This window comes from Melitaea cinxia, chromosome 9 (genome assembly GCF_905220565.1).
Source record: "Melitaea cinxia chromosome 9, ilMelCinx1.1, whole genome shotgun sequence".
NCBI lineage: Eukaryota > Metazoa > Arthropoda > Insecta > Lepidoptera > Nymphalidae > Melitaea > Melitaea cinxia.
The window spans coordinates 8,593,105-8,620,022 of record NC_059402.1 but is presented as its reverse complement, the minus strand read 5'-3'; the positions used below and the strand labels follow the sequence as shown (position 1 = coordinate 8,620,022).

General features: G+C 30.9%; 1 protein-coding gene across 1 annotated transcript in view; it reads right to left on the bottom strand.

Moving 5' to 3' along the window:
* Positions 1-1,627: 1,627 nt before the first annotated feature.
* LOC123656398 (transducin beta-like protein 2) overlaps positions 1,628-26,918 on the bottom strand; it is an 88,202-nt gene continuing 62,911 nt past the window's right edge. The window contains exons 4-6 of the mRNA XM_045592087.1: positions 16,820-17,192; positions 9,125-9,310; positions 1,628-2,007 (exon numbers count right to left, since the gene is read on the bottom strand). Coding sequence (XP_045448043.1) covers positions 1,793-2,007; positions 9,125-9,310; positions 16,820-17,192 — 774 coding nt within the window. The 3' untranslated portion in view covers positions 1,628-1,792. The remainder of the gene's footprint in view (positions 2,008-9,124; positions 9,311-16,819; positions 17,193-26,918) is intronic.

Here is a 26,918-nt window from a genome sequence, read left to right as displayed (position 1 = left end):
ATACACTAGAGTGAAACTTCATATTCATTTTGGATATCAAAAGGTCTATTTTCACATCAAAAACTATTTTTTCAGATAAGTTGTAATGGAATTGATTCTTAAATATTACATACATCTCCATTAAACTAAATTCTATTTATAAAAAGCTGTGAATCTGTACTTAAATTATAATCACAGAGTATCTGTGAGTGTAATATCACTTTATCCAAATATAATAAAGTTTAAATCTTGTGAACATGTTTTATTTTGCCAAACAAATTTGTCTATCTTTATATGTGTTGCTAAAAGCTAAACTCGACAACGGACCAATTCTAGCCGGTTTATTTTTCTTAAAACTTTTCTAATACTTGGAAGAGGATTCTAGGACTACGTCGAATCAACTATTTACTAACAAAACATTTTAAACGACTGTTATCATAATTATATATTGGAAGTGGTCATTAATGTAATTCCATTTTATTTAACAAGTGCTTCTAGTGTACATATCATATCGTAACATTGAACGAAATATTGCAAACTATATTAATTGCATATTGCTAGTGGTGGTCATCATGGTGGCCGTGGCCATCTCCTCCGGTCATCTTGTCATAAGCAGTGTATGAAAGTACAGAGATATACGGTATAATAAAACAACTCAATAAAAATATAAGAAATCAATGTTTATTAAATGTTTCAGTACAGAATAGAGATCAGTTTTATAACAAAATTAAAACCTTTACGAAATTGATGACACAAAATAAAATACATTTTTTCTTCATGCTTAACTTCAATAGTAGAATAATATTTAGGAACAATATAATTGCAGCAAAAATATTAATTTATAATTAGAATAATGAATTCAAGTCTTGTATTTATTAATACTATTGATAACTATTACAATAAAACTGTAGTATATAATAAAATGCGAATGCAAAGGAACATGACAAAATTATTCATATATTTAAAATATATACCAAAAAATATTAATTATGCAATATTCAATTTAAAAAAAAAATATCATTCGTAAGAATAAGCTCTTACATTTATTTATACACACATACTTAAATGCGAAGATATTTTTAATAATATAATTTAACAGTTAATCTGTTACAAAATCACTGGGCCTAGGTAATAAATACATCGAACATAAAAACAAAGAGATTGTGATTGAATTTTCAATAAATAGTAGACAATTTAGTTTCATATCTACAGTTATTTGTAATTACTTCTAATTACCTAATAAGAATCGCATTTTAAATGACTATTTCTTTCACAATTTTTAATAAGTCTTTAATAAAATCGCTTCTAGTATTAATTTTTAATTTCTAAGTATTCACTGAGATTTTTGTGTTAATCATTAAAATATAAATTTTGAGAATAAGTGCATTTTAACATAGGTTATCTTATCACATCGAAAATTTGGACCATTATAATGAAGTGACACACTTACTACTTAATACCCAAACTGATTATTCCTATCTTAAAGGTATCTTAAAATACAAATTTTTATGATACATACTTAAAATCAAACAAAACAATACTTATGTAAAAATAAATGCATTAGACAATCTCATAATTACGAGCAAAATCACTACACATTCAAGATTTTAAATTTAATTTCAAAAATTCATTCAAACAATCGTTCGAAACATTTACTTTTTTCATATAGTCGTAAGAGTTTCACTACAACTGAACACTACACATTCAAGATTTTAAATTTAATTTCGAAAATTCATTCAAAAAATCGTTCGAAACATTTACTTTTTTCAGATAGTCGTAAGACTTTAATGACAATTACAATTTAAGTTAAACCTTACTTACCAAATTTAGCGAGTGTAGCCCTGCAGTCTTTTATCGTGTTATTGAGCCTTTCCACGGTGGCGGAAGTTTGTTTGGAGCCGAGGAGCCTTGTGCAACTGTTGATGGTCGTGTAGTACCCGCATACATTATGAAGAATCCTGACTGCTCTATCTCCGCACACGAACAGATATTTACCCGCTGGGTCGAAGCACATGTAGTTTATCAAACCTAGAAGTACGAACAAGTTTATTATTTTTAGTGCAAAAAATAATTGAAATTTGTATGTATATCCTGATTTAATTTTGCATAATTAAGCATCGTAATACAAATTTCTAGACAAGCATCAAGTTTGCAGGGTGTTTGATGGATTTTTTTTTTGGTTTAGAAATCGCGCGTTTAACGAATAATAAATAAATACAAGTGATATATTAATATAGCCACCTTCCCTTCTTTGCCGTATTTTACTATATTTTTTCGGCCGAATAGAATAGTCGAGTTTATTTATGAATTAATATAAATATGAATTAAAATTATTTATTAATATAAAAATTATCATAACAAAGTCTTAAACTGGCGTGCTTTGAACTGGCGGATATAGCTTTTTTGATGGGCTATTTCCTATAGAAATTATGGCTATTAGGATTTTTCTGGTTCGATTCCAAACGTAAGATAACTTGATAATACTATTTGTACTGGTTGATCTAGTGCAACGAGAAAATTAAAAAATATCTCGGAAATATTGGAATTTAGTTGACTTATGTGTGCATTATAATAATATATTGTCTAGAATCTTATAACTAATAACTTATTTAAGATATTAAACTATGTGTAAAATAAATAAATAAACAAAATAAATGTGACAAACGATACTCATTTTTAGGAGCAAAGGAATTACTTATCTAGTCAATTGTTTGTACGAACAATATTGTTAAAATACATTAAATATTTAAATTGCCACTAATATTATTTCCTGTTAAAATTATTCTGAGGATTCTTTGGAAATATTATACAAATACATAATTATAAGTCATTTTTTAGAAAAATACGAATATAATAGTCGCTTATCAATTTGGCTAGGTACATATTATAAAACAAAGTTCCGCGCCACAATAGTGTCTGTTCTTGTTGTAATTTGTATTAGGTAATATAATCTTAATATATAGGTATAAATTACGCGTCAGTTGTTTGTCCGCGATGGACTCCCAAACTACTTAACAGATTTTAATCAAATTTGCATAGGTGTGCAGTTTTATCCAATTTAAAAGATAGATTATATTTTATTTTTATATATTTAATTATTATATTTAAGAACAAAAAAAAAAGAAGGCGATATAAAGTCCAGGTCAACTAGTTATTTTTATGTATGCCGGCAGTGAGAAAATGACCCTGTAGCGTTTTTATAACACGATGAAACAATTTTTTATATTCGTTTACTTTTTTTATTTACTTTTGTACTTGATAAATTGTATTGTAGCAAGTTGTTGATTTAAACTAGAGTGAAACACTAAGTGAAGAATATTTAAATAAATAACAATTAAACATTTTTATATACACATAAAATAACTAATAGATTATACTAATTAATTTGTTTATTCCTCTAAAAACTCATTAAACTCACGAAAAGGCCTAATTTAAAAATAAATAACGTGAAAAAGAATTTAAAGTGATACAGTATTATAGCTTTAATAGTACGCTACCAGCTTGATGCGTTAGCGATCGCGAGTTGACTTTCCGTACATGACAATGTTTGTATGGGCTATATTAATTTTTGTCGTGATTTGGATGTTTGTCTTTGTGTGATATTTTTGACCTCAACACAGAATTCTCGTCCTAATGAAGTATTTGCTAATTCTAATGCTACTACTATGTAGATTACGTATCAATCTATTTCATATAAATCTAATAGCACTTAGCTTCCTAGTTAAATATTAGTATTATTGATAGTAAAATTTTAAATAGTACCAACTTTGCATAAACATATCGCGTCACTGTAGGTGTAATTGCTTCCAACTATTGATTTACTATGTCATAAACAGATTTTTACGATCATTTAACAAACACTTAATTCCTCATATCTCTTCAGATGTCATTAACATATGTTTTTCATGATCACAAGATAGAAATTATCTTAGCATTAGCACGCGAAGTAAGTTCACGACCTCCTAATAAGAACGGAAGACTTAGGACAGCTAGAAAGCCTGACATTTCAGAATATTTATAAATTCGAATGACTACCTTAAATTGGTACACATAATCGTATATGTAAGTTTTTATAAATTGTGTGAACCTTATGAAAAATTAACTGATAACCTGATCAAGGATTCCAAAATATTTTGTACAAAAGGAACTTTTCTAAAATGTATTGACACCTTAGAACCCTGTAGCCTAATTACTTTAAACATTTTCTGTTTTTTTCCCTACTTATACAAAATACTTAGACCTCTCCCCTGTCAATCTGTCAAAAATGTCTAAGCCTAAAAACCAATTTTGACCCCAATGGGTCTATAACGCCTACTTTAGGAATCCCTGACCTAACCCATGCGGGCACATCAGTGAGGCAAAAGTAGTTCACGATAAATATAATCCAGTATCAACTATTATGCAAGTGTGTCAAGGAACATTTAATATGTGATTCCATTAACTTAAAGATGTTTTTACAGTAAGTGTATTTTTATTATCGTCGTAACGTTATTTTAAACAATTACCTAACTATTGCAATAAACTAAATTCTACGATTTACTCGTAGTTTTAACGTTTCATATCAACTGTAAAAACTAACATAAATATTGTTTTTCATTGCACGTCTAGATGTACTTATAAATAAAAATGAATCTCAGAACTGTACATTTGTATGCGCATAACTTCCGAACGACTGCACTAAAATGTTTTTTAAGTGTTTGTTGTTGTCAAGACAAGCTTGATACGAAAAGATTTTTAAAAAATTGAAATATTCACAAAAGAAATATAACGGTACGAAGATCGCCGCGAAAACATAACTGAAAATTGAACTATGAAACCGTGGAAACCGTGCGCTTAATGTCTTCTGTGATATAAAAACATTTACGAGTATATGAGTTACTAGCGGACCCGGCAGACGTTGTCCTGCCTGGAAACATCTACCAAATTTGATTGCTTACATACCGACAATAGCCACCTACCGGGTTCAATTGAGATAAAAACCACCCTATCTCCCAAGTTGGACCAAATTACGGATGCTTACACAATTTTATAAAAATTGGTTCAGTAGTTTCGAAGTTACATACCGACAGCAGCGCCAGCTACCGGGTCCAATTGAGATAAAAACTACCATATCTCCCAAATTAGACCAAATTACAGATGCTTACAAAATTTGATAAAAATTGGTTCAGTAGTTTCGGAGTTTATCGCCCACATACATCGTGACACGAAATTTTTCTATATATATATAGATGTTGCAAAACAATCTTTACCATATACCTGAATTCTACCTAAGTAATAATGGCGGCGCACATATATATTGAAACTACCGATCTATATCTCATATATATCCTTATATCTTCAGACAGTCGTTCAATAATTCAGTTTCTAGCCTCGAGACGAAGAAAAAATATTCCAAGACTTAGATAGATATGCCGGTAGCTCTATTGAATTTATAAATCTGTTTATATTCTCACACGATGATAAGATATTATTGTTTTCTCTCAAATATTAAATTATTGAAAACAAAGATATGGAATAATAGGTATTTCATTTATTTAAAATAGACTATCGATATAGCCAAAACAAATATGCGTTTGAAAACAAATATTAATTTGAAATGTAGGTATCCATTAGCAATAACGAGTACTCAATCGAAAAGTCATTTTATATACATTACGTAAGTTTGATTTTGAATTTGATCTGAAGAGGAAAAAAATAAAAGAAGAAAAATTTAATGAACAATAACCTTTTCTACGTTTTGATGTAAAAACAATTGAAAATGAAAACATTAAATACATTTTAAGCTTTTATATAAGTAATGAAAACAAAAGGCATTTAGAGAAACCTTAGGACCGTAAAGTTAAAGTTGTTTTGAAAGTAAGGAAAGTTATGTGACGAACACGATTAATTTCAATGAAATTTACCTTTGTTATAATAACAAACTTGTTCACAAACAAATTAATTGAAAAGTTACATAATATAATAAATAGCATGGATTGTATTAGGTAAATTCATAACAATAAATATTATTTGTTGCTTTGTCTACGCGACTTACATCTTATTATATTTAAAATACATTGGAATTGTAAATAATAACTCTTATTTCAAGCTCGTAGTAATTAACAAATTGTTATTTTCCATTCTACCCCTTTAAATATTATATTTGTAGTCTTTCGACTGAATTGGAAAGCTCGTTTTCTATATTCGCAGGGCGCGGGCGTAGGTTATACTCGCATTCTTTACAATACTATGTAGGTAGTATTTAAAATGATTATAACAAAATTGTAATGCGATCCGATCCAATCTATCGTGTGGCATAGGGAGTAACTCAGAGCAGTGCCTAGGACTTGCGACCCAGGTGTAGGTTTAAGGAGGCCTCCTTTCAGATGCGCATCAACGCTCACCTTCACTGCTCGAGTTATACGCCTCGCCTAGCCAAATTAATCGTAATAGATAACAATTAATTCGCTTGCACAAATTAATTATTGAATGAGTCTAGGTTAAGCTACTAGCAGGATACAACAAGTGTATCGTGCCAAGCCAGAGCCAAGACTGCCTTAGCGGCGGTTGCACCGTTCGTTTCGTACACGTCAGAATAACTCGAGTAATATAATAAGTGAGGGTAGATGACTTATCGAACAATGTGCTAGGTGGCGCGATCGTTGCATCTGTTGCTTACAAATTCCTTTCTAATTGCGTATGACGGCGCTAGTGTTGACATATTTGTAATATAATTATATTCCTTAACAAATATTCACAATAATATTTCATTCGTATAACTCAAAAAGGTTTAAACTTGCAAAAATTTATTCCTTGTTAACCGACTTCCAAAAAAGGAGGAGGTTCTCAATTCGACTGTATTTTTTTTATGTATGTATTACATCAGAACTTTTGACCGTGTGGACCGATTTCGACAATTTTTTTTTTAATCGAAAGGTGGTGTGTGTCAATTGGTCCCATTTAAATTTATTTGAGATCTAACAATTACTTTTCGAGTTATGTCTAATAATGCGGTTTTACTTGACGCTTTTTTCGTCGACCTACGTTGTATTATACCACATAACTTTTTACTGGATGTACCGATTTTGATAATTATTTTTTTTTTGTTGGAAAGGAGATATCCCTAGTTTTGTACCATGATAAGGAAACCAGGATTTGATGATGGGATCCCAGAGAAATCGAGGGAAACTCTTGAAAATCTGCAATAACTTTTTACTGGGTGTACCGATTTTGATAATTTTTAAATTAATCAAAAGCTGATGTTTATCATGTGGTTACATTAAAATTTTATCAAGATTTGATAACTACTTTTTGAGTAATCTTTGATAACGCGTAGTTACTTGACTATTTTTTCGTCGATCTACGTTGTATTACTTGTCGATGTAATTGAAGTCGGTTTTTTTTTCGTTTGCCTGCAAACACAATTATTTCCTTAGTAATGTTGTGTCACTTAGGGCCGATTGTAACACTTGTAGTTGAAGTTTATCCTGCATATAAGTTACGAACACACTTTAATAGTAGAAGGTTAGAAAAGCTCATTACGACCTGTTTCTCCTCAATTGATAAACTATAACTTTTATCATATTTGCGAAAAGAAATATCTCATAAATATATATAATTATCATAACTGTAATTTGACTGTACAAGAGAATATCATAAATATCTGGATAACTTCATCCATCAAATAGCGTTATCACAACCGGTGAATACCGGCTTAGTCAATGAGCCAGTCAAGACGTATTACTATAATTTTAATACGTTTAGATTAAAATCAAATATTTATAAATTCTTCGTCCGTGTTATAGTTTTTCGTGATAATAATAACACAAATGCTTGGAAACAGGCGCGCAAGTCACGACTACGATCCAGGATCCGTCTAATTCCGTGTTCTGTTTGTTTTAATGATGATTTATTACTTACACACTAGTTGGTTACATCACTTTATCAATGATAATTAATACTTTTTAACATGTGATACGATAGAAAAACTTAAAAAATGTTTAATTTGATATTTTATCCTAGAAAACGGTCAATTGACTTTATATATGCAATGTCATGGTGTTGACAAGAGTTAAGTATAAAGTCGGCGGTTTTAAAGATTTCTCAAGTACAAGGATCGTAAAATATATCTATATTAATATTATATTTAACATTATATTAGACTGAAATTGTGATAGTTTTGTTATAGTGATTGTTTGTGGATCTATACCCATGTTTCACTACTAATAATCTCACTTTAAAACGTCTTTTTAAGTGAAATCCTTTGTAAGCTTGTTGATACGACTTTTTAAAAAAATAAATAAATAAAATAAAAATCCTTATTTCGAACCCTAAAAGAAACATAATTATAGAAAAAAAAATTAAACACGATATTAGTAACAATTTAATTAAAAGAATTTAAGTAAACTGCCGTGTTTTTTTCGAGCTGGAAAGAATCTAGTTCTTTATAATTGTTTGCTCGCAAACAAAAAAAAAACACGACTACAATAGAGAGAATCATCAAAATTATAAAAATGTTTATTTGTGTATGTGTATATGATAATACACGTTATAGTAGATCCAGCCTTGTAACATCATTTGATCGATAGGCGGAAGTTCCAAAGCGAAGCAGTTTTATTTAGTTTCGATAGGTGGCGTCACGACAACGACGCATACGCATCGTCACATAAATACGCGTCGTCAAAAATTACTCAAAAAGTTGTGATCAGATGACGATCAAATTTAAATGGGATCACAAGACAAGCACCCGCTTTCGAATAAAGTAAGGGTTATCAAAATCGTTACACCCAGTGAAAAGTTATGCGGTTTAACACAACGTAGGTCGACGAGAAAATAGTCAAGTAAATACGCATTATTAGATATAACTCGAAAAGTCTCAATTAAATGTAAATGTCTCGTGACACGAAAGTCCTTTCAATTAAAAAAAAATCATGGAAATCGGTCCACACAGTGAAAAATTCTGAGGTAACATACATAATATATATATAGTTGGATTGCGAACCTCCTTCCTTTTTTGGAAGTCAGTGTTAATAAAAGCATTATACATACACATGTGTATAATCTATAAACCTAACCGCTATTGACCGTGGGAGGCTGTTGTATTTTAAACAGTACATTTATTCTTAAAGAACAATACTTAATTTTACAAATAAGTTTCAAAACTGACCTGTGTATAAATTCTCGACGGTGTCATACAGCTCGCCGGTGTAGGTGTCGTAGAACTCGACGTTCGCGTCCGAGGACACGGCCAGCACCTCTGCGTTGGGTGAAAGTGCTATCTTCGGCGGATTAGCGGTCTGTGTGTATTTACCCGTTTCTAGGACATGCGGGGACTCGCCGCGGACGTAATCGACTGGAAAAATATTATTTACGTGATTAATAACTAGATATACGTGACGCCCGTTGGAGTAGTGTCTCGGCTTTCTGCTCCGGGAGTTGTGGGTTCGATTCTCGCCACAAATCTGCTATTAGGTACCTATATCACAGGGGCATTAAGTTGCCTATCTTAGAAATACATAATTATATGTTAAAGATATTCAATTATTTATTATACGTTATAAAACATTAAACATTTAAAATAACATTACATTCAATGTTGTCAATAATAAATTATTGGTACATGAAAATATTACAAAAGACAAAACTAGGACAATTCTGTCAGTAAGATTATTATCAACAGTATTTCGTATTTCATTTTCATTTTATTATAGTATACACAACATTTTAAAAAGCTTAGAATATATAAAAAGCTCCAATATTATAGCTTTTCGTAATCAATGATATTATATGTGTAGATAAGAGTACATATTTTATAATTTTTAACCGACTTCAAAAAAAGGATGAGGTTACTCAATTCGACCGTATATATATATATATATATGTGTGTGTATGTTCGGGGATAACTCCGTCGTTTATGAACCGATTTTGAGAATTCTTTTTTTGTTAGAAAGGAGATATCCCTAGTTTGGTACCATTAAAAGGAAACCAGGATCTGATGATGGGATCCCAGAGAAATCGAGGGAAACTCTCGAAAATCCGCATAACTTTTTACTGGGTGTGCCGATTTTGATGATTTTTTATTTAATCGAAAGCCGATGTTTATCATGCGGCCACATTTAAATTTCATCGAGATCAGATTACAACTTTTGGAGTAATCTTTGATAATGCGTATTTACTTGACTATTTTTTCGTCTACCTTCGTTGTATTACTTGTCGATGTAATTGAAGTCGGTTTTTCTTCGTTTGCCTGCAAACACAATTATATATATTGTCCTTCTTAATCACTTCCGTAATTATGTATAATTAGATTCGTAAAATTCTGTCTTTTCAAAGTTTCCATCATTAAAACGAAATTAAATCTTAAAACGAGTTTAAACCGGTATACATATGACATAGCGGTTTGTTTTTATTATATTTACAAATCTTTTAATATATTAGACACAAATTGCCAACAAATTTAGACTAGCAATTGCTACAGTTCTAACGGCATTTTCAACTATGCATTTGTTCTAAAACTGACTTCATTAATTTATCCATACTTATTAGGAACTGAATCAATATGAAACATAAATTTTGTAGGATATTATTGCGATATATATATTATAAGGAGGAAAGATTTGATTTTCTTTATTTGTTTGTACCAACAATGGATAGACACAAAACGTTATGGATAGACTGAAAAACTACTAGACCTATATTAAAAATTATTTTACCAGTAAAATGCTACGTTATCACTGAGTGTGTGAGTATATATTTTAACGGGATAAAATGGAACGGTTAAATTTATTTAGTCAAAGCGGTCAAAGCTTAAACAGAAAGCTAATCATCATCACTACATAGTATAAAACAAAGTCGCTTTCTCTGTCCCTATGTCCCTATGTATGCTTAAATCTTTAAAACTACGCAACGGATTTTGATGTGGTTTTTTTTAATAGAGTGATTGAAGAAGAAGGTTTATATGTATAATAACATCCATTAAATAGTGGAGAAATATTGTTATTTTTGAGGTTTCTAATGTGATGTCGTAAATAATTACATTTTTTCCGCTTACATTGCAAACGCAGCCTGAACCCTACGAGATTTATCAAAATAATGTACTAAGTATTGTACACATTGAAAAAGTCTACAGAAAACTCCGCTATGGTATATGTCTATCTCTAATGGATATCCCACAATAACATTTTTTTGTCATTTACTTTTTACGACAAATAATGGCTAATTTTCAAATCGATTTTAACCAATATAGCATTAATCCTTATCTAATTAAATACCTTAAATACATTGTAGATTTAATATAGATCTATATGGCCCTTTACAGCATATGATTTAAACGAATATTTTCGAAGATATTACAGATTTTAAAATTGCGGTACGTAGCGTTTGCGGCGGTTCCGAACCACGGGCAGTAATGAATAAATCAAAACTACTGGATCGTTTTTAATCATTTTGTTCAGTGAATGACATAGGTTATAATTATATTTTATACCTGTGCGAAGCCGGGGCGCGTCGCTAGTTACATAGTATAAAACAAAGTCGCTTCCCGCTGTGTTGTATGCTTAGATCTTAAAAACTACGCAACGGGTTTTGATGTGGTTTTCTTCAGTAAATAGAGTAATTCCAGAGGAAGGTTTGTATGTATAATTTAGGCTATATTCTGCTATGTATTATAGTAGAGGAACACTGATAGTTTTAACACCCGTGCGAAGCCGGGGCGGGTCGGTAGTTAAAAATAAACTTAAAACTTACAGGATCAGAACAAATCAAACTGATAACCGCGGAATTTACCGTCGTCGGTGAAATCGCGGGTAATAGTGTAGTTTATATAGTAACATTCATAAAAAAAACACGTGTCGCTAGCTGCACTACAATTATTGTGATCTTGACCCTTTAACGTCTATTACATACAAGTGTAATGTATTTACACGAACTAGTACATAGCATGTTCGTGCAGTGAACCCTAGGAGACCTTTTCAGAATACTTTTATATTAAAACCGGCTTTTTCGATGAATGGATAAATGTTTGTTACTGTTTGCGCAATAGCTGATGTTATGAAAATACCACATAAACTTTTCATCCCGATATTCCCATGGGAACGAAAATTACGCAGGTGAATCGAAAATTACGCACGTGATAGCCCGTATTTCTATTAAAACTAGGACTCAAAAAAAAATGTTCACACCTAAAATAATGCAGGTTATCCCAAGTTATTGCACTTTATTAATCATTTTATATGTGTACATTTAAATCAACGATGTATTTTTTTACTTCAACAATAATATTATGCACCAAAAAATTGTAAATTTGTTTGTTAAAATTGTTGCCTCATTAGCGCTTATTTCAACAAAATGTATCTGGTTTACAAAACGTGTTATTGTAAAACCCTAACAGCTTTTACACTCGTTTCGATGTGTATTTTTAAGTGAAATCAATTCGATATTGTTAAGTGTTATCACGTATATATTAAAAATTATTTTTTTATTAATTTAACATTACAAAATTATTTAAAAGCAATATTATTGGGAAACGATTTCTTTATGTACATCGTACATCCTATTTAAACATCCTTACAGTTACATCCTTCATATAGTATAACTAGACATTATTTGAAATATTTTATATTAGTTCAAATTTCTGACGTTTTACCTATTATAGCGGTAAATGACTATTTTTTTAATATAATTTTTATTTGCTAGAAGAGATCGTTTTTCAGCGTGAAGGCCGAACTTTGTACTTTTGATACTTTCCTATACTTTTTCTACGTAATATTTTTATTGTAATGTGCAATAAAGTAAAATAATGTTATTGAGTAAATGTTGAATTAATGATTGCGCCACAGCAAACGCGTGGGTGTGTCAGCTATATATATGTATATGTGTATATATATATATATATATATATATATATATATATATAAATTTCTTTCACAGTGATAGTTACAATAGTCCTCTGAAAAACGGCTGGACCGACTTTTATAAAATTTTGTGTGCGTATCGGGTAGTTCTGAGAATCGGCCAACATCTACTCGTATTTTTCATACCCATAAAAATAAATAGTTATCAATAAATTTAGTAATGTAAACTTGTTGTCTGTCTACTTGTTCTTCCATTTAATTTTAAGTAGTTTCCCTTCTTCGCCTACAGCTAAAACCTCCGCCTAAATATATATTATTGAATAGTTAAATCATAATATTGTAGTTGCTATACGTAACTTTTACCTATGAAAATTCTATTACCGAAGCAATATTAGTTTAGCTAAAACACTGAGAATTGACTACATCTACTTTGTTATAGGAAAGCATTAAGACAATATTTACCTTATTACATTAGTTCACAAAACAAACATGACGTTAATCAAATTCGAACTTAAAAAATAAAAATAAATAAAATGCGATACTGTCTTAAAACGTCTTATTTGTTTGATTCCATTAATTATATGTAGATACGTAGTTCGCACAAGTAGTGGGGCAGGCCCGTCACTGACGTAAGACTACGTCAGGCTTTATAAAGTGTTTTCCATTTAATGGAAGTCGATCTCATAAATATTCGTCAATTATCCTGTTTGCCATGGCGCAATTTCTAGTATGAATCAGTGCGATTTTGGAATATATTTCAAGTTTATTATATATATTTTTCCTTTATTTTTAATACTTGTAAATATATGAATAATGATTTTGAACAACATGTATATTTTAGAAATTCGTAGACAAATATGGTAACATGAATGAAAATTAAAATTATTAAGTTCGTCAACCAATTACGATTTATACATCCGATAAAGTTCCTATTGATCAATATTTTGAACATGTGACTGACTTTAGTCACTATAATGAGTAATAGAATTATATATTTCTTCGTCGTAAAAACCTTCGCTATAAACGATTTTTCGCTGGGCATAGGCCTCATTCCCCATGTAGATGAAGGATCAAAGCTTAATCCACCACAATGCTCCAATGCGGATTGGTGAATATATTTCCTATTATGAGTAACGATCGCTATCGGGTGTACATGATAACAACCGGGACCGACAGCTTAAAGTGCTCTCCGAGGCACGGTGGGGAGACCCACAAGAACAAACAACCCGAGCGGAAATAAATATTTGTATAAACATAAATATCCACACCGATCGGGAATCAAACCCGCGACCGTCGGTGTTTAGGCGTTGCCGACACGGTACACGCACTATTACACCAGATTTTATCATCGTCAAATTATAATTGCAAAAATAAAAATAAGAAAATAATCATTCATTACGAGTCATCGATGTACAAAAATACTTTCGATACATTTGACACATTAAAAGTTTATCAAAGATGATAATAGACTTTATGGGAAACATCCGCAATTTTAGTATTTTATTGCAAACTCAATTTGCTGATGCAACAACATGTATTATTGGCATAAATACGAAGGAATTTCATGCGTATTGCACGGCGCAGTTAAGAGGAGATGTAACCCGTTCAAGGCGGTCTTTTTTTTCTGGAAACGGTCGGGTTAATGTACGTTACATATGTCTTATGAGCAGCTATACCTTTACAGATACTTGATTTAGTTTTAAGGATCAAGAATTTAAAGTCTAAAAATATAAATGTTTACGTTATTGGCCTTATTTGTATGTAATAAACACGAATAAAGTAACTTAGAGATATCAATGCTCAAGTTCTCACAGGATACAAAGAGTATGACTCAATTTTCACGTGTTTGGTTCGGGTTTCAAATGAAGCAGGTAGTTTGTTTTTTTTAATTTTTTTTTTTACAAATATGTCACCAAACAACCGTAACCTCTCTAGGCTCACCCGATGACAAGTGATTACCGTAACTTAATGAAGAATGTTTAGGGTAATAAAATGTCTGGTATTTCATTTATAAAGAGAAATAAAAAATGCGTCATCTTTCGTGCACTCTACAATAACAAACAATATTATTGAAGTATGTTTTAATTTATAGAAATGTCCATAGAGGCATAAAACCCTAGTATACTTACTTCAGTTTAATACATGCTAACTTTGAAAAGCCTATATTACTATATAGCTATTATTTAATGTAATTTATATAATTCAGATTAAAAATGCCGCAAAATTATAAACGTTAATCCGGAGTACAATTAACCAAAGAAATACTGGCTGCAGCAAAGGCAAAAATGCATAACATGCAGATCCATAGAAGATTTCAACGAAAGTACATAAATGAATTGACTTGTATACAGATTTTCTATAGTGAAAATATCGATCTGTTTACAGATAACAAGTACGGTCCTGATGGACCTCGATCTTGATGATTTGATAATGTAATTAATAAATAATTATTTATTACAATTAATTATAATTAATATCAATAGATTGACGTGTATTATATTTGTTATTAAGTAGTAACAAAACATTTTTATAAATGTTCGTAATAATAATGAGTTGGGTGTGCTACAGCGCTGAGTCACGTGTTTTAGAGTGATTATTACTATAAACTGTTGACGCTTTTAAATACAAACAAATACAAGACTACTATTATTGATTTGCATTTGCACTGTTATTGGTAAACAAGAGTAAAACGTATATTGAAACACTGCAAACATATTGAAACGTTTGTTAATTATGGCGCTGTAGAGTTGATATTATAACATAGTAGGCTAAATCCCGGATATACGCCAAAGCGGGATAGACGCCTCGATGCAATTGTGTGAATTCGAAGACACGTGAGCAAAAAGTTATTTTATAATACGAACCCATCCCCCCCCCACTCCAGTCTGCCACAAAGGGCAGGCGCTTGCAGCCTTTGCATAGGAGAGTTTTGGCGGTTGTGAAATATACAGTCGTGATTTTGCAGTGAAGTCAATTCGAAGATCAAACAATGTGCTGAAGTATTGAATTCCAATTCTAAAATAATGGATAAAAAGAAAGAAAAAGCTACGAAAGGGATACTAGAGAAAAGAACTAAGAAAGAAGACAAGACAAAACAATATAAAAAAAGAAACAATAGAAGTTACTTTCACTCAAGTTACACAGGTGTTATTGAGGTGTTATAACTACTACTATAACTGATAAAACTAAAACAAAATATAAAAATAATTGTGATTCTAAAAATCAATAAAAGGATAAGAACAAAATCAAAAGAAACGAAGAAAACGTACAGCTACGGAAATAAACAATTCAAGCGAAGAGGATGATAAAGAGAATATGGACAGTAGCTTTGAAATTGAAGACATAAACAAAAATACGGGAAAAAAGTCACCAAAAGTACTAAAACCAAAGAAATGTCCAAAAAAATACTCGTTAAAGCCTGATGAAAATTTGATGATATGGATCTAGTTTTAGATGAAGTTGAGTGACACCAACACCAATTATTATGTTGATCTCTGTAATATTTTACTTGAAATGATTTTATTGCTTGTGTTTAGTTAAATAATTGCTTTATCCAATGACTGTTTTTGCAGTTTTTGATATTATTATAATTTTGTACTGAAGATGGTTGATCTCTAAGTTGTGTTTGTAATGTTTTTTTTTGTTCTAACTAGCTATATAACACATCTTTAATATAGAAATACCTCGTAAATGCAAAAAGGTAAAAAAAATAATATTCCCTTGAGAAAATTAAGTCTGGGGCAGTTTGGGGTGAACGGCGGCCGGGGCGTTTGAGGCGTATATTCCGGTATACAGTTTCATTTTCAAATCAAAATACACGGTTTATTTATTGACTAGTCGACAAAAATAATACATGTTTTATTGAATAAAGGACCAAAGTTAGTGCGCACATATGAAAATCAAGTGTATAGGTATTACTTGTATGTTAGGAGCTATGAGTAAAAGAAAAAAAGTTGGTCGTATATCTCGGATTTACTTATTTACTTATATATATTAATTAAAGTACTCACTTCTCGTGTGATACAGCTTCCACGTGCCGTCCTTCGATATGGTCGCAATGTGCGAAGTGTCTACGGCGAAGGCGACGTCATACACACCGGAATTGTGTCCTGTCAGCTCGTAAGCTTTCGACACCTGTTTGAATTCCCCGGTCCGTGTGAAACAGACCTCCATAACTTTGACGTCTGGCGAAAATCCTGTTGCTACTACGAAACGACCGCACGGTGATATTTTAGCTGTGTATGTACTCATGAGATACGTGTCGAGCCGATGCAACTGTTGTCCTTTCAGATCCCAAATTATCATATCCGTTTTTGCGGAACAGGACATCAAAAATTTTCCATTACTGGAAATACCAAAACCGATTACGTCATCTTCGTGAGCCTGGAAAAATGTAAATAAAATTATGTTAATATTATAAAGATAAGACGAAATACAATTTACTTTTTCTATCAGTATATTATTAGATTATAGAGTAGGTATATTATTACAAAGCATGAATATAGTTTCGTCAGAAAATCGGATTTTTATTTTATCGTTCTGGATAACTTACTACTCTTGCATTATTTGTAATAAAACATGATTTGTTAATCTCAAAATTATTTATAAAAATTCATAACAGCATACATTTATCATCCTGTTTAGCAGATATCAAAATAGCGGTAGTACTTTATTTCTTTATAATATAATATTAATCTTAAAAAGTTCTTTGACCTTTAAAATTGCAAAAAGATATTTAAACGATAAAAAGCTCACTAAACTTAAAATATTTTTAGATAGATTGTATTAAATAGCACTATTTTTTCCGATCTCTAATAACCATAATAAGTTGAAGTAAGAAACCTGCTTATCATAGCAGAAATATATTTGTATTGATGAGACAGACCACCGATCTCCTACATTTTCCCGAATAAAAGGAGTTCTTTACCTAGTAGTGAAACATTTACGAGCAATAGTGATTACTCATAGTAAAATATGCATGTTAAAATGTTTTCAACCAATAAAATGATTTAACTACTTAACTGAACTTGTCTCACAGTTAAGAGATATGTAGTACATACAATGTACCTATACAATGAAAAAAGTAGTTATTGACAATAAATTTTTAAGACTTACGTATAAATAATGTTACATAATAATGATAATAATAATAAAATTTAATAATGTTTACATACAATAGCTTCTTTCAAAACAGATTAGAAATAATAATATCACAGACCGATATGTAGCGAAAATAAGTAAAAATCACGTTTGTCGAGACTCATTTCTATGTAAACACGCGGTCGTGACGACATTGCCTCGGTTCAGATTAGCATCGAGATCAGAGGGTAATGCACTCTGCGACAAACAAAATACCTAAGTTCTCGATCGAATAATTTATTCAATCTTTTTGCAATGGCGTTAGGTGTGTGAACCCGAAACTAATAAAATTATTCAAAATTTAGACAAAAATGCAAATAAACTTAATTGTGAATAATATAGCGTTTTGTTGGAAACGTGCCAGACTGAGGCACGTCGTAGCGTTTTAAATTCGACGATGTTTATATACTTTTCGTTTAGGAACCACGAGAATTACATTTTTTGCAATTACCACGATACAAATTTACACCATGAACGTAAGCATTACAATATAAATTTACATCTCGAGACGCAATTTAAATTGTCCGGTCACAGACGGAAAGGTGTTAAAACATTGAAACTATTGTTCATTTTTAGCATATTAGGTATATTAGGTATTCATCCTTTTAAAAGGCATATGCACGCCTCTGCGTCATCAATCTATATCATCATCATCACTTCAGCCTAATACAGTCCACTGCTGGACATCGGCCTCCACAAGTTATCGCCATAGTCACCACGCTGGGCAGGCGGGTTGGTGACTGCAGGGCTGGCTTTGTCGCACTGAAGACGCTGCTGCCCATCTTCGGCTTGTGTATTTCAACCTATATAAATATTTTGAAAAACCTAAAAAAGATTTCACTGAAGTTACACGTCGTTCCAGCTCATCCCATGTTCGCATGTTCAATGGAGTTAAAGTCGGGGCTGCGCGCTGGCCACTTCATGTGTGTGATACCGACTCCTTGAAAATGGGCAAATACTATCTGTATCTTTATATGCATTGTGAGAGATAAAAACTCTCATTCTCGCCCATGTAAAAATGGACTAATGTAGTCATTTCGGCCGACCACGTGGTTCATTTCTTAGGTCAAAATTTCCGAAACGAAAGCGAGCAAACCAATAATGGGTGGTACGATCGTTAGTAGTGTTCGCACCGTAAATGTCGTTGATGTTACGTGCCGCTTCTGCCGCTTTGCTACCACGACGGAACTCATACTTTTTAATCATTTGAATTTTTAACATGTAATGTTTAATGATTAGCGATGTAAACAGAACGCTATCCATTAAACAAATGACTAATTATAAATAAAGAATTCTATATGTTTAAAATAAAAATAATTTGAAATTCGAGTTATTAGCGATTTTTTTTTAGTTTTGAAATAGCCAGGACCACGAAACGGCAATTTCATAGGTAAAGACCTAATATTTCTGCAGTTAAAGTTCAGCGCGGCTTTCGGAAGAAATCCCAACCCACGCGTGTACAGAACATCCGCCGTATGGTACTAATTCTTGTATACGGGCTTGATTATAGCGCTCTCCCGGTCTTCTGTAGAATCTTTTCCTCCCGTTGTGTTTGTATTAACAGTCTCTAGAGTCGTCTGAAAAAATAACTCTTGACTAGTTATTCAAAGTCCAATTCTCAGGTTCTCTACCACGACCCAATTTAACTTTTTGTGGTGTATTTCTAAATTTGCTTCACCCAGACACCATCTTACTGTATCCGTACTCAGATTCCAGCTCGTAAATGATGTTTATTTGCTGCCGTAACAGTCGTAAGAAAACGTTTTTTTTTTTTCAAAATTGTTGACACCATATAGCGATTCTCCTGCACCGTAGTGGCCTTGTTCGGCCTATTCCTTATTCTTTATTTTTCTTCGAAGAGAATTTATTATTCTTCGAAGATTGGATCTAGTTTGATGAAAACGCTGGAGTACTCGCTGAAATATAGAAAGAGTTACACCAATAGTTCTCACTGTATTTCGCTGAAAGTTCCCATCTTCAATCATTGTTCAGGATCCTGGTAAATTCTTTAGAGGTTAACGATATCGTTATAGCTTCAGAATAATATAATTTATAAGGCAGAGACACCATACTTGAAACTTTTTAATTAAAAAAATTAAAACAAACGCGAAAAATTGATTTTAGTTTTTCGGTATTAAATTAAAAAACGATCATTATTCTGCATTTACGGTTTTTTATACAATAATCAAATAGAAGTAAAAACGTTTTATATATTATTTTATGTGGCATTAAATATCCTTTAATTTAGTCTCCTATATCCTATATATATATAAATGAATGTTTGTCTGTATGTCTTTAGAGAATCGTAAATTATGCATTTGATCGTGTCATGATCTTCAGCAAAGTGTTGTGCATGAGTCCACAAAGGTTTCTGAGTTGGTACGACAAAAAATTAATAAAAAAAATTATAAAATGCGTAGCAACGCGCACAGGGTACACACAGCTAGTTATTTAATAAAACAAAGGTCAAGTACTATTGAAGATATTGAAGATTTCCTAACCGACCCTTTTTCTTTGCTGTCCAGTGTAGTAACGTTATGATTTATCAATTCTTATAAAAAATGGATAGATTTAACATAAGCTATCGTGCTTCTGAATGTAGGTGACATAATACTGTATGCCTGCATAATACTCCTTATTTGTTGTAATTGTTATGTATGTTTGTTTGAGACATTTTAGTGAGCAAATTGTTTTCTACTGCACCCTACCTCAATAAAAATAATAAAAATGTCTAAGAAATCTAACTAATGTATTATTTTGATTCAAAATACTGTTATGTTTAAGTTTAAGTAAAAATTGTATCGTCAGTTTCACGCTTATTCAAATCATGAAACTATTATTAAAATCTAGTAGTTTGTTTCAAAATTCTAAGAATTTGTATATGCCATATAATTAACATATGTACACGAAATGTAAATCACGTTTATTTAATTAAACTCAACAATACAAATACATTTTGCTGAGATTACATTAAAATGCAGAATGACTGCTACATATGAAGTCCTTTTAACAAACATCATGTTTTATGTAGGCACACTCTCGAGGAAATATGACCATCGAACCTTCCTGTAGCTAAAAATATGTACTCGAGGCTGCGCGTGCGACGATCCGAGCGTATATCTACACAATACAAGGTACGGTAGTCGGTAGGTAGATACAATACGGCCATTGTTCCAGGGGAAGGTCGTAACAGTGATAACGAGCGTAATGGCTGTCCTGACGGCTTGTCGGCACTCTTCACTCCACACACAGGTCACGAGCATTACATGACGAAATTTAAAAACGCAAACCGAAAAACTAGAGATATTTTTGTTGGGTAATTTTAATTAATAACGAAAATTTTTTGTTAGAGAAAAATTTAAAATACTTTATTAATGAGAGTAGACAATGAAAAGTAAAAAGAAAGAAACACATTACGGAACTAATAGAGGAAGTACCTAATTCTTTTGTGTATTTACAGTCTGCATACAGTTAGGTGTTTTCAATAAACCTTGAAGGTTAATGCCTTATTTTGTCATTTTAGATTAAAAAATAATAATAAAGATATTGATTAATCCTTCGACCGTCTTAAAATGGAAAGTACTTAGTCATTTGGCTTTAGTTCTTAAAAATCTAGACAAAAAATATACTAAGCATATTTTATTGTTATTTAAAGGAACACTTTACTTAACTCTCCACATTTATAATTCGGGTTTTCGGAATTCTGTATTTGACTCGTAATGTTTTTAATCATAATCACACATGTATTATCTTAATCCGGAAAACATAGCGGTATCATGTTATGACCCCATTAAAAGTAAACTTACAATGAATTATTAATTGCCACTACTATTATTAATGTCTGTCAGTACATCGGCCCCCATTGTTGTTATATATTTAGGTTGCGATGGATAGAGCGTTTATCTCAACGTTAATGTTCTAAGTCGTGACCTGGATGACGCAAACAGACTCTAGTGAAGATATAGGTCGGAAATGTTATTTTGATATGTAATTGAAAATATACTAGATATCGAATCGCAAAACTTTAAAAATTATTTTGTCGACTATATTTGCCGTTATTTTTAACCGACTTCCAAAAAAGGAGGAGGTTGACTGTATTTTTTTTATGTATTTTTTTTAATCGAAAGGTGGTGTGTCTCAATTGGTCCCATTTAAATTTATGTGAGATCTAACAACTACTTTTCGAGCTATATCTAATAATGCGTTTTTACTTGACGCTTTTTTCGTCGACCTACGTTGTATTGCATAACTTTCTACTGGATGTACCGATTTTGATAATTCTTTTTTTGTTAGAAAGGAGATATCCCTAGTTTAGTACCATGATAAAGAAACCAGGATCTGATGATGGGATCCCAGAAAAATCAAGGGAAACTCTTGAAAATCCGCAATAACTTTTTACTGGGTGTACCGATTTTAATAATTTTTAATTTAATCGAAAGCTGATGTTTGTCATGTGGTCACATATAAATTTTATTGAGATCTGATAACTACTTTTTGAGTAATCTTTGATAACGCGTAGTTACTTGACTATTTTTTCGTCGATCTACGTTGTATTACTCGTCGATGTAATTGAAGTCGGTTTTTTTTCGTTTGCGAGCAAACACAATTATAGTGAATAAAAAAAGATACCGCTTTGTTATATAAAATAAAAACTCTTATTGTTAGATATTTCTTTAATCATAACGTTAAATTAATGTCAAGTCTCTGCTGTACGTCGTAACCGCAAAAATGAAATCCAAATTATAAAAATAATTAGATAATTTTATAATAAGTGAATTAAAATCAACTATCAGAATTTATTTACCATTATACTTTAACACACAATAACAACACATGAGTTCACGTTAGTTTTGGCGTAAACATGTGGAGGCCTATGTCCAGCAGTGGACTGTATAGGCTGTAATGATAATATACTTTAACGAACGTCGTTTAAAAAAAAAAGTTAGAACTGGTGTTCGAACAATCATGAGAACCGCATCAAGAAAATCTTGAAAGTAGCGCGACTCTACGTTACTACTGTTAGCGAAATCTTGTGATCGCGTTTATTATTTATGTTGTTTCACAACATGTCATACGCACTATCATTTTGTTTTTAAAGATGTTCAGTGACGGTACAACTTTTTAAATAATTTTATTAACGTAATAGCATTAATTTATCAACAATTATGATAATAAAAATGAAAGTATTAAATTAGTTTTGAGGGAAAAGAACACGTGCATAATTGCAAAACTTTTTAATACATACACTTAGTAAGCTGTGGCAAAAACGCGTCTGTACACGTTTTCTTTTTTATATAAGTATAAATAGGGGACGACGTATGAAAAACATGACATGAAATAAATGACACGTTTGTGACACAACTTATTGATTTTATTTAAAATAAATACACCAATATTTTACATTTCAGGCTAATTGATATATTGATAAATAAAAATGAATCTCTAAATCTGTAGCTAAGCGCAAAACTCGAGAACAGATGTACCAATTCTTAGAAGCTTCTTATAGAATGAAAAATATAAAATGCACAAAAAATTATAAAATATTAAAAACCGCATAGATTACTTAAACTTCACGTGTTTCACAGTTCGCAAGACAGGCAACGCCCGGCGAGTTAGCTGATCTATACAAATAAATAAATTTGGATGGCCGAATACATTTTATAAAATATTGGTAAGAAATATAAACGAAATAAAAAAATACATTCATATTTTCATTAGTAAACTTTACGCTGATAAAATCAGTTGATAGTAATGTTCATTTAAATATATTGTATAATTTTAATTCATTAAAGCAAAAAAAGGCTTTAGATCTTCTCTTATTTACTTACATAAAGAATGTACATTTATTTTAATCACTTTTGATATGATTTTTTAAAATATTAATTTCCAATAGTTCTATAGTAATAATTTTACGAAACAAATAATTCCTTAATTCAAACGATCCCGCTTTCGTGTATGTTCTACTAAGTATTCTTTATAAACGGGATATCTGGCGCGAACTTGGGAAGGCCTATGTCCAACAATGGACTGCAATAGGCTGAACAGACTGACTGATATATTTTTACGAAATAACGAAAATAGTAAATTAAGTTTTAGAAATTATGAGTAATTTAGTTAAAAATTGTATTTTAGATAATTATTTGCTTAGTTAAATTTCGTGATAATATCTGTACAACCAAGAACTTTATAAAGCTATTAATGATGTATGACTCAATTAAGAGTTATAAAAATCACTATATAAAAAGACATTACGAACTTTTATAAAGAAATAATTTAATTGAATTATTTTCAAACTTATCTTAATGACGATACTTTTTAAAAGTATTTGCTGTTTAATGACCATTTCTAGAAAATAACAAGATTAACTAATGAAAGCAAATTCTGACTAACCTATTTTTCTATTTATATTATACTTTATTAGTTATAAATAAATATAAAAAACCCATTACAATAGTTTTTTTTTTTAAATCCAAGAAAGCAAATTACTACGATTAATACTCACAATACAATTTATAATATTTTCTTTAACTTTAAAGAAATATTTGTCTGAGCTGCGAACTTTATACTATCACTTAATGTGTTTTTAAACGTGTATTTTCGCTTTACGTAACAGTTTTTAGTATAATTCTCTTTCAAGTGCCTCATAGCGTAACGACAGGCGGTTTCAGAACTGTAGTGTGCAATCTTTTCATATAATATCTGTCATAAAAAGAACGTATTTGATTTTTAATATTAAATAAGGTTTTTATAACACACACTATTTCAATATTTCTTCTATGATGGTAAAATTTTGTAATTAAATAAACTTTTTAAAATAATTTTTGGGCTAAAACGGCTTAATAAGTCAAGAAGAAAGTTACTTTCATACCAATTTAGATTTATGCATTGTTTAAATTTGAGGTTATGTTGTATAGTATGAATCTTAGCTCGATATTTTATAGCCTGTATCCATCAAGAACAATGCATCTTAAAAATAGGTGAGTTGATATAAGAGAATATTTATTCCACAAAATTATACACAATCTCACAAAATTCACTCACTCTTTATAACACGTGTGTTCAAAGAAAAATAAAAAATTTTGCATTAAAACATTAATACATACATAACAAACACTGTGTGGTTACGACAGTAAAGAATGTAGCCACCCCTTCTCTTCCCGTGGTTGTCGTGAGGGACGACTAAGAGATAACAATTCCACTATCACCTTGAAACTTAAAAAGCCGGCCAATGGCGGGATAACCATCCAACTGCTGGCTTTAATATACAAGGCCGAAGATGGGCAGCGACGGCTTCGGTGCGACAAAACCAGCCCTGCGGTCACCAAGCCGCCTGCCCAGCGTGGTGACTATGGGCAAAACACATAAGTTCACGCCATTTTTAAAACGTACTTGTGGAGGCTTATGTCCAGTAGTGGACTGCGATAGGCTGAAGTGATGATGATGATGATTAAAACATTATTTTTTAAATTTTAATTATTTAAAGTACTATTTTAAATCGTTTCGTTTTTGAGTGGGCAATTTACATATCTTGTATTTGTTGCACTGATTAAAATATAAATTATTAAAAAAATATTTTATATGATATATATAAGTAAAGATTACGTAATTTTAGTGAAACTTTAATGTTACGAAAGATGAATTAAAGATTAAGTCTTGAACCATATTCATTCAGAACATTCAGTCAGAAATAATGTAAAAACGACATAGACCAATTAAAATCGTAATCTGTAGGTAAAAACATACAATGCTATATAAAAAAAGTCAAGGAACTCGTTGAGAAATGCGAAAAGTCGTTGTTATTAGTGTTGGAAAAATGATTATGTGCGAGTTGCAAATACAATGCCCCTTATCACTATACGTACGTATATACGTACCAACACAATGCAATTAAACATTATTAAGTGTATGCGAGTAAATTTTGATTTAAATCTGATATGTTTTAATAATATTTTGATAGTAAGTATTTTTGGTGACAACAATTATATCAAAATAATATATGCATATGTAGTTACATATGTATGTATACAAGATAACTACAATTTTTATTTTAACACAAAAATGCACACAGGTCCTCACAACTAAAATCGACTAAACCTTAACAATTTAATTGCTTATTTCAACATCTATACCTTAAATGCCAGACGTTCACCAACTAAACTACACAGTTTATTTCAACAATTAAACAATTAAAAAAATATATGTTTAAGACCTAAAACAAAACCTAGAGTCAAGACTTGTATAACAGACTGTTTCAATTGTAGTGTAGTTTTATTGTCTTTTACATTATTGTACTCTATTAAGGCCACGATATAATATCAGACATAAAAAGGTGAACCATTTAACATTTTTTTTTACATTTGAAAAAAAGATGGTTTACGCTTATTAATTTTATAGTAATTCCTGAAAAATCCTCAACTATACCATCACCAAAGCATTTATTATAATGGATACAGATGTAATATTTACACATTACACATTTTTGTACGATAATAATATAAAATGGGTAACTATACTTCAAAATCAAATCCGTTGTTTCTTTCTATATAAACTAGAAGATGTGACAAGACGTTACTGCCTGGTATTTATGTGTTACGTAATAAAAAGTCACATTACTAATTATTTGAGAAACAGTGTTGTTACAAAACAATACAATATAATAGTCACGAAAATAGTAACAGCCGCAGCTTTAACAACCACATCCGTACAATCTGCGAGCGATTATCTACAACAGTGCCATTTACATGTTGACCCCCATTTGTTATTTGTTACTCGGCAATAAGGTGCAAGTATTAATAAATTATACCTTTGCTTATTTATCGGTAAAACTATTTTTTGGTAGTAAAATATTATAGATTACATAGTAAATATAGAAAGGTGAACGTATACCACCAAAAATGCCAGAAATTATTTTTTAACGCGTGAAGTTAATTACTTTTCGAGGATTTATTGACTAGCCCGTTGGCGCAGTTT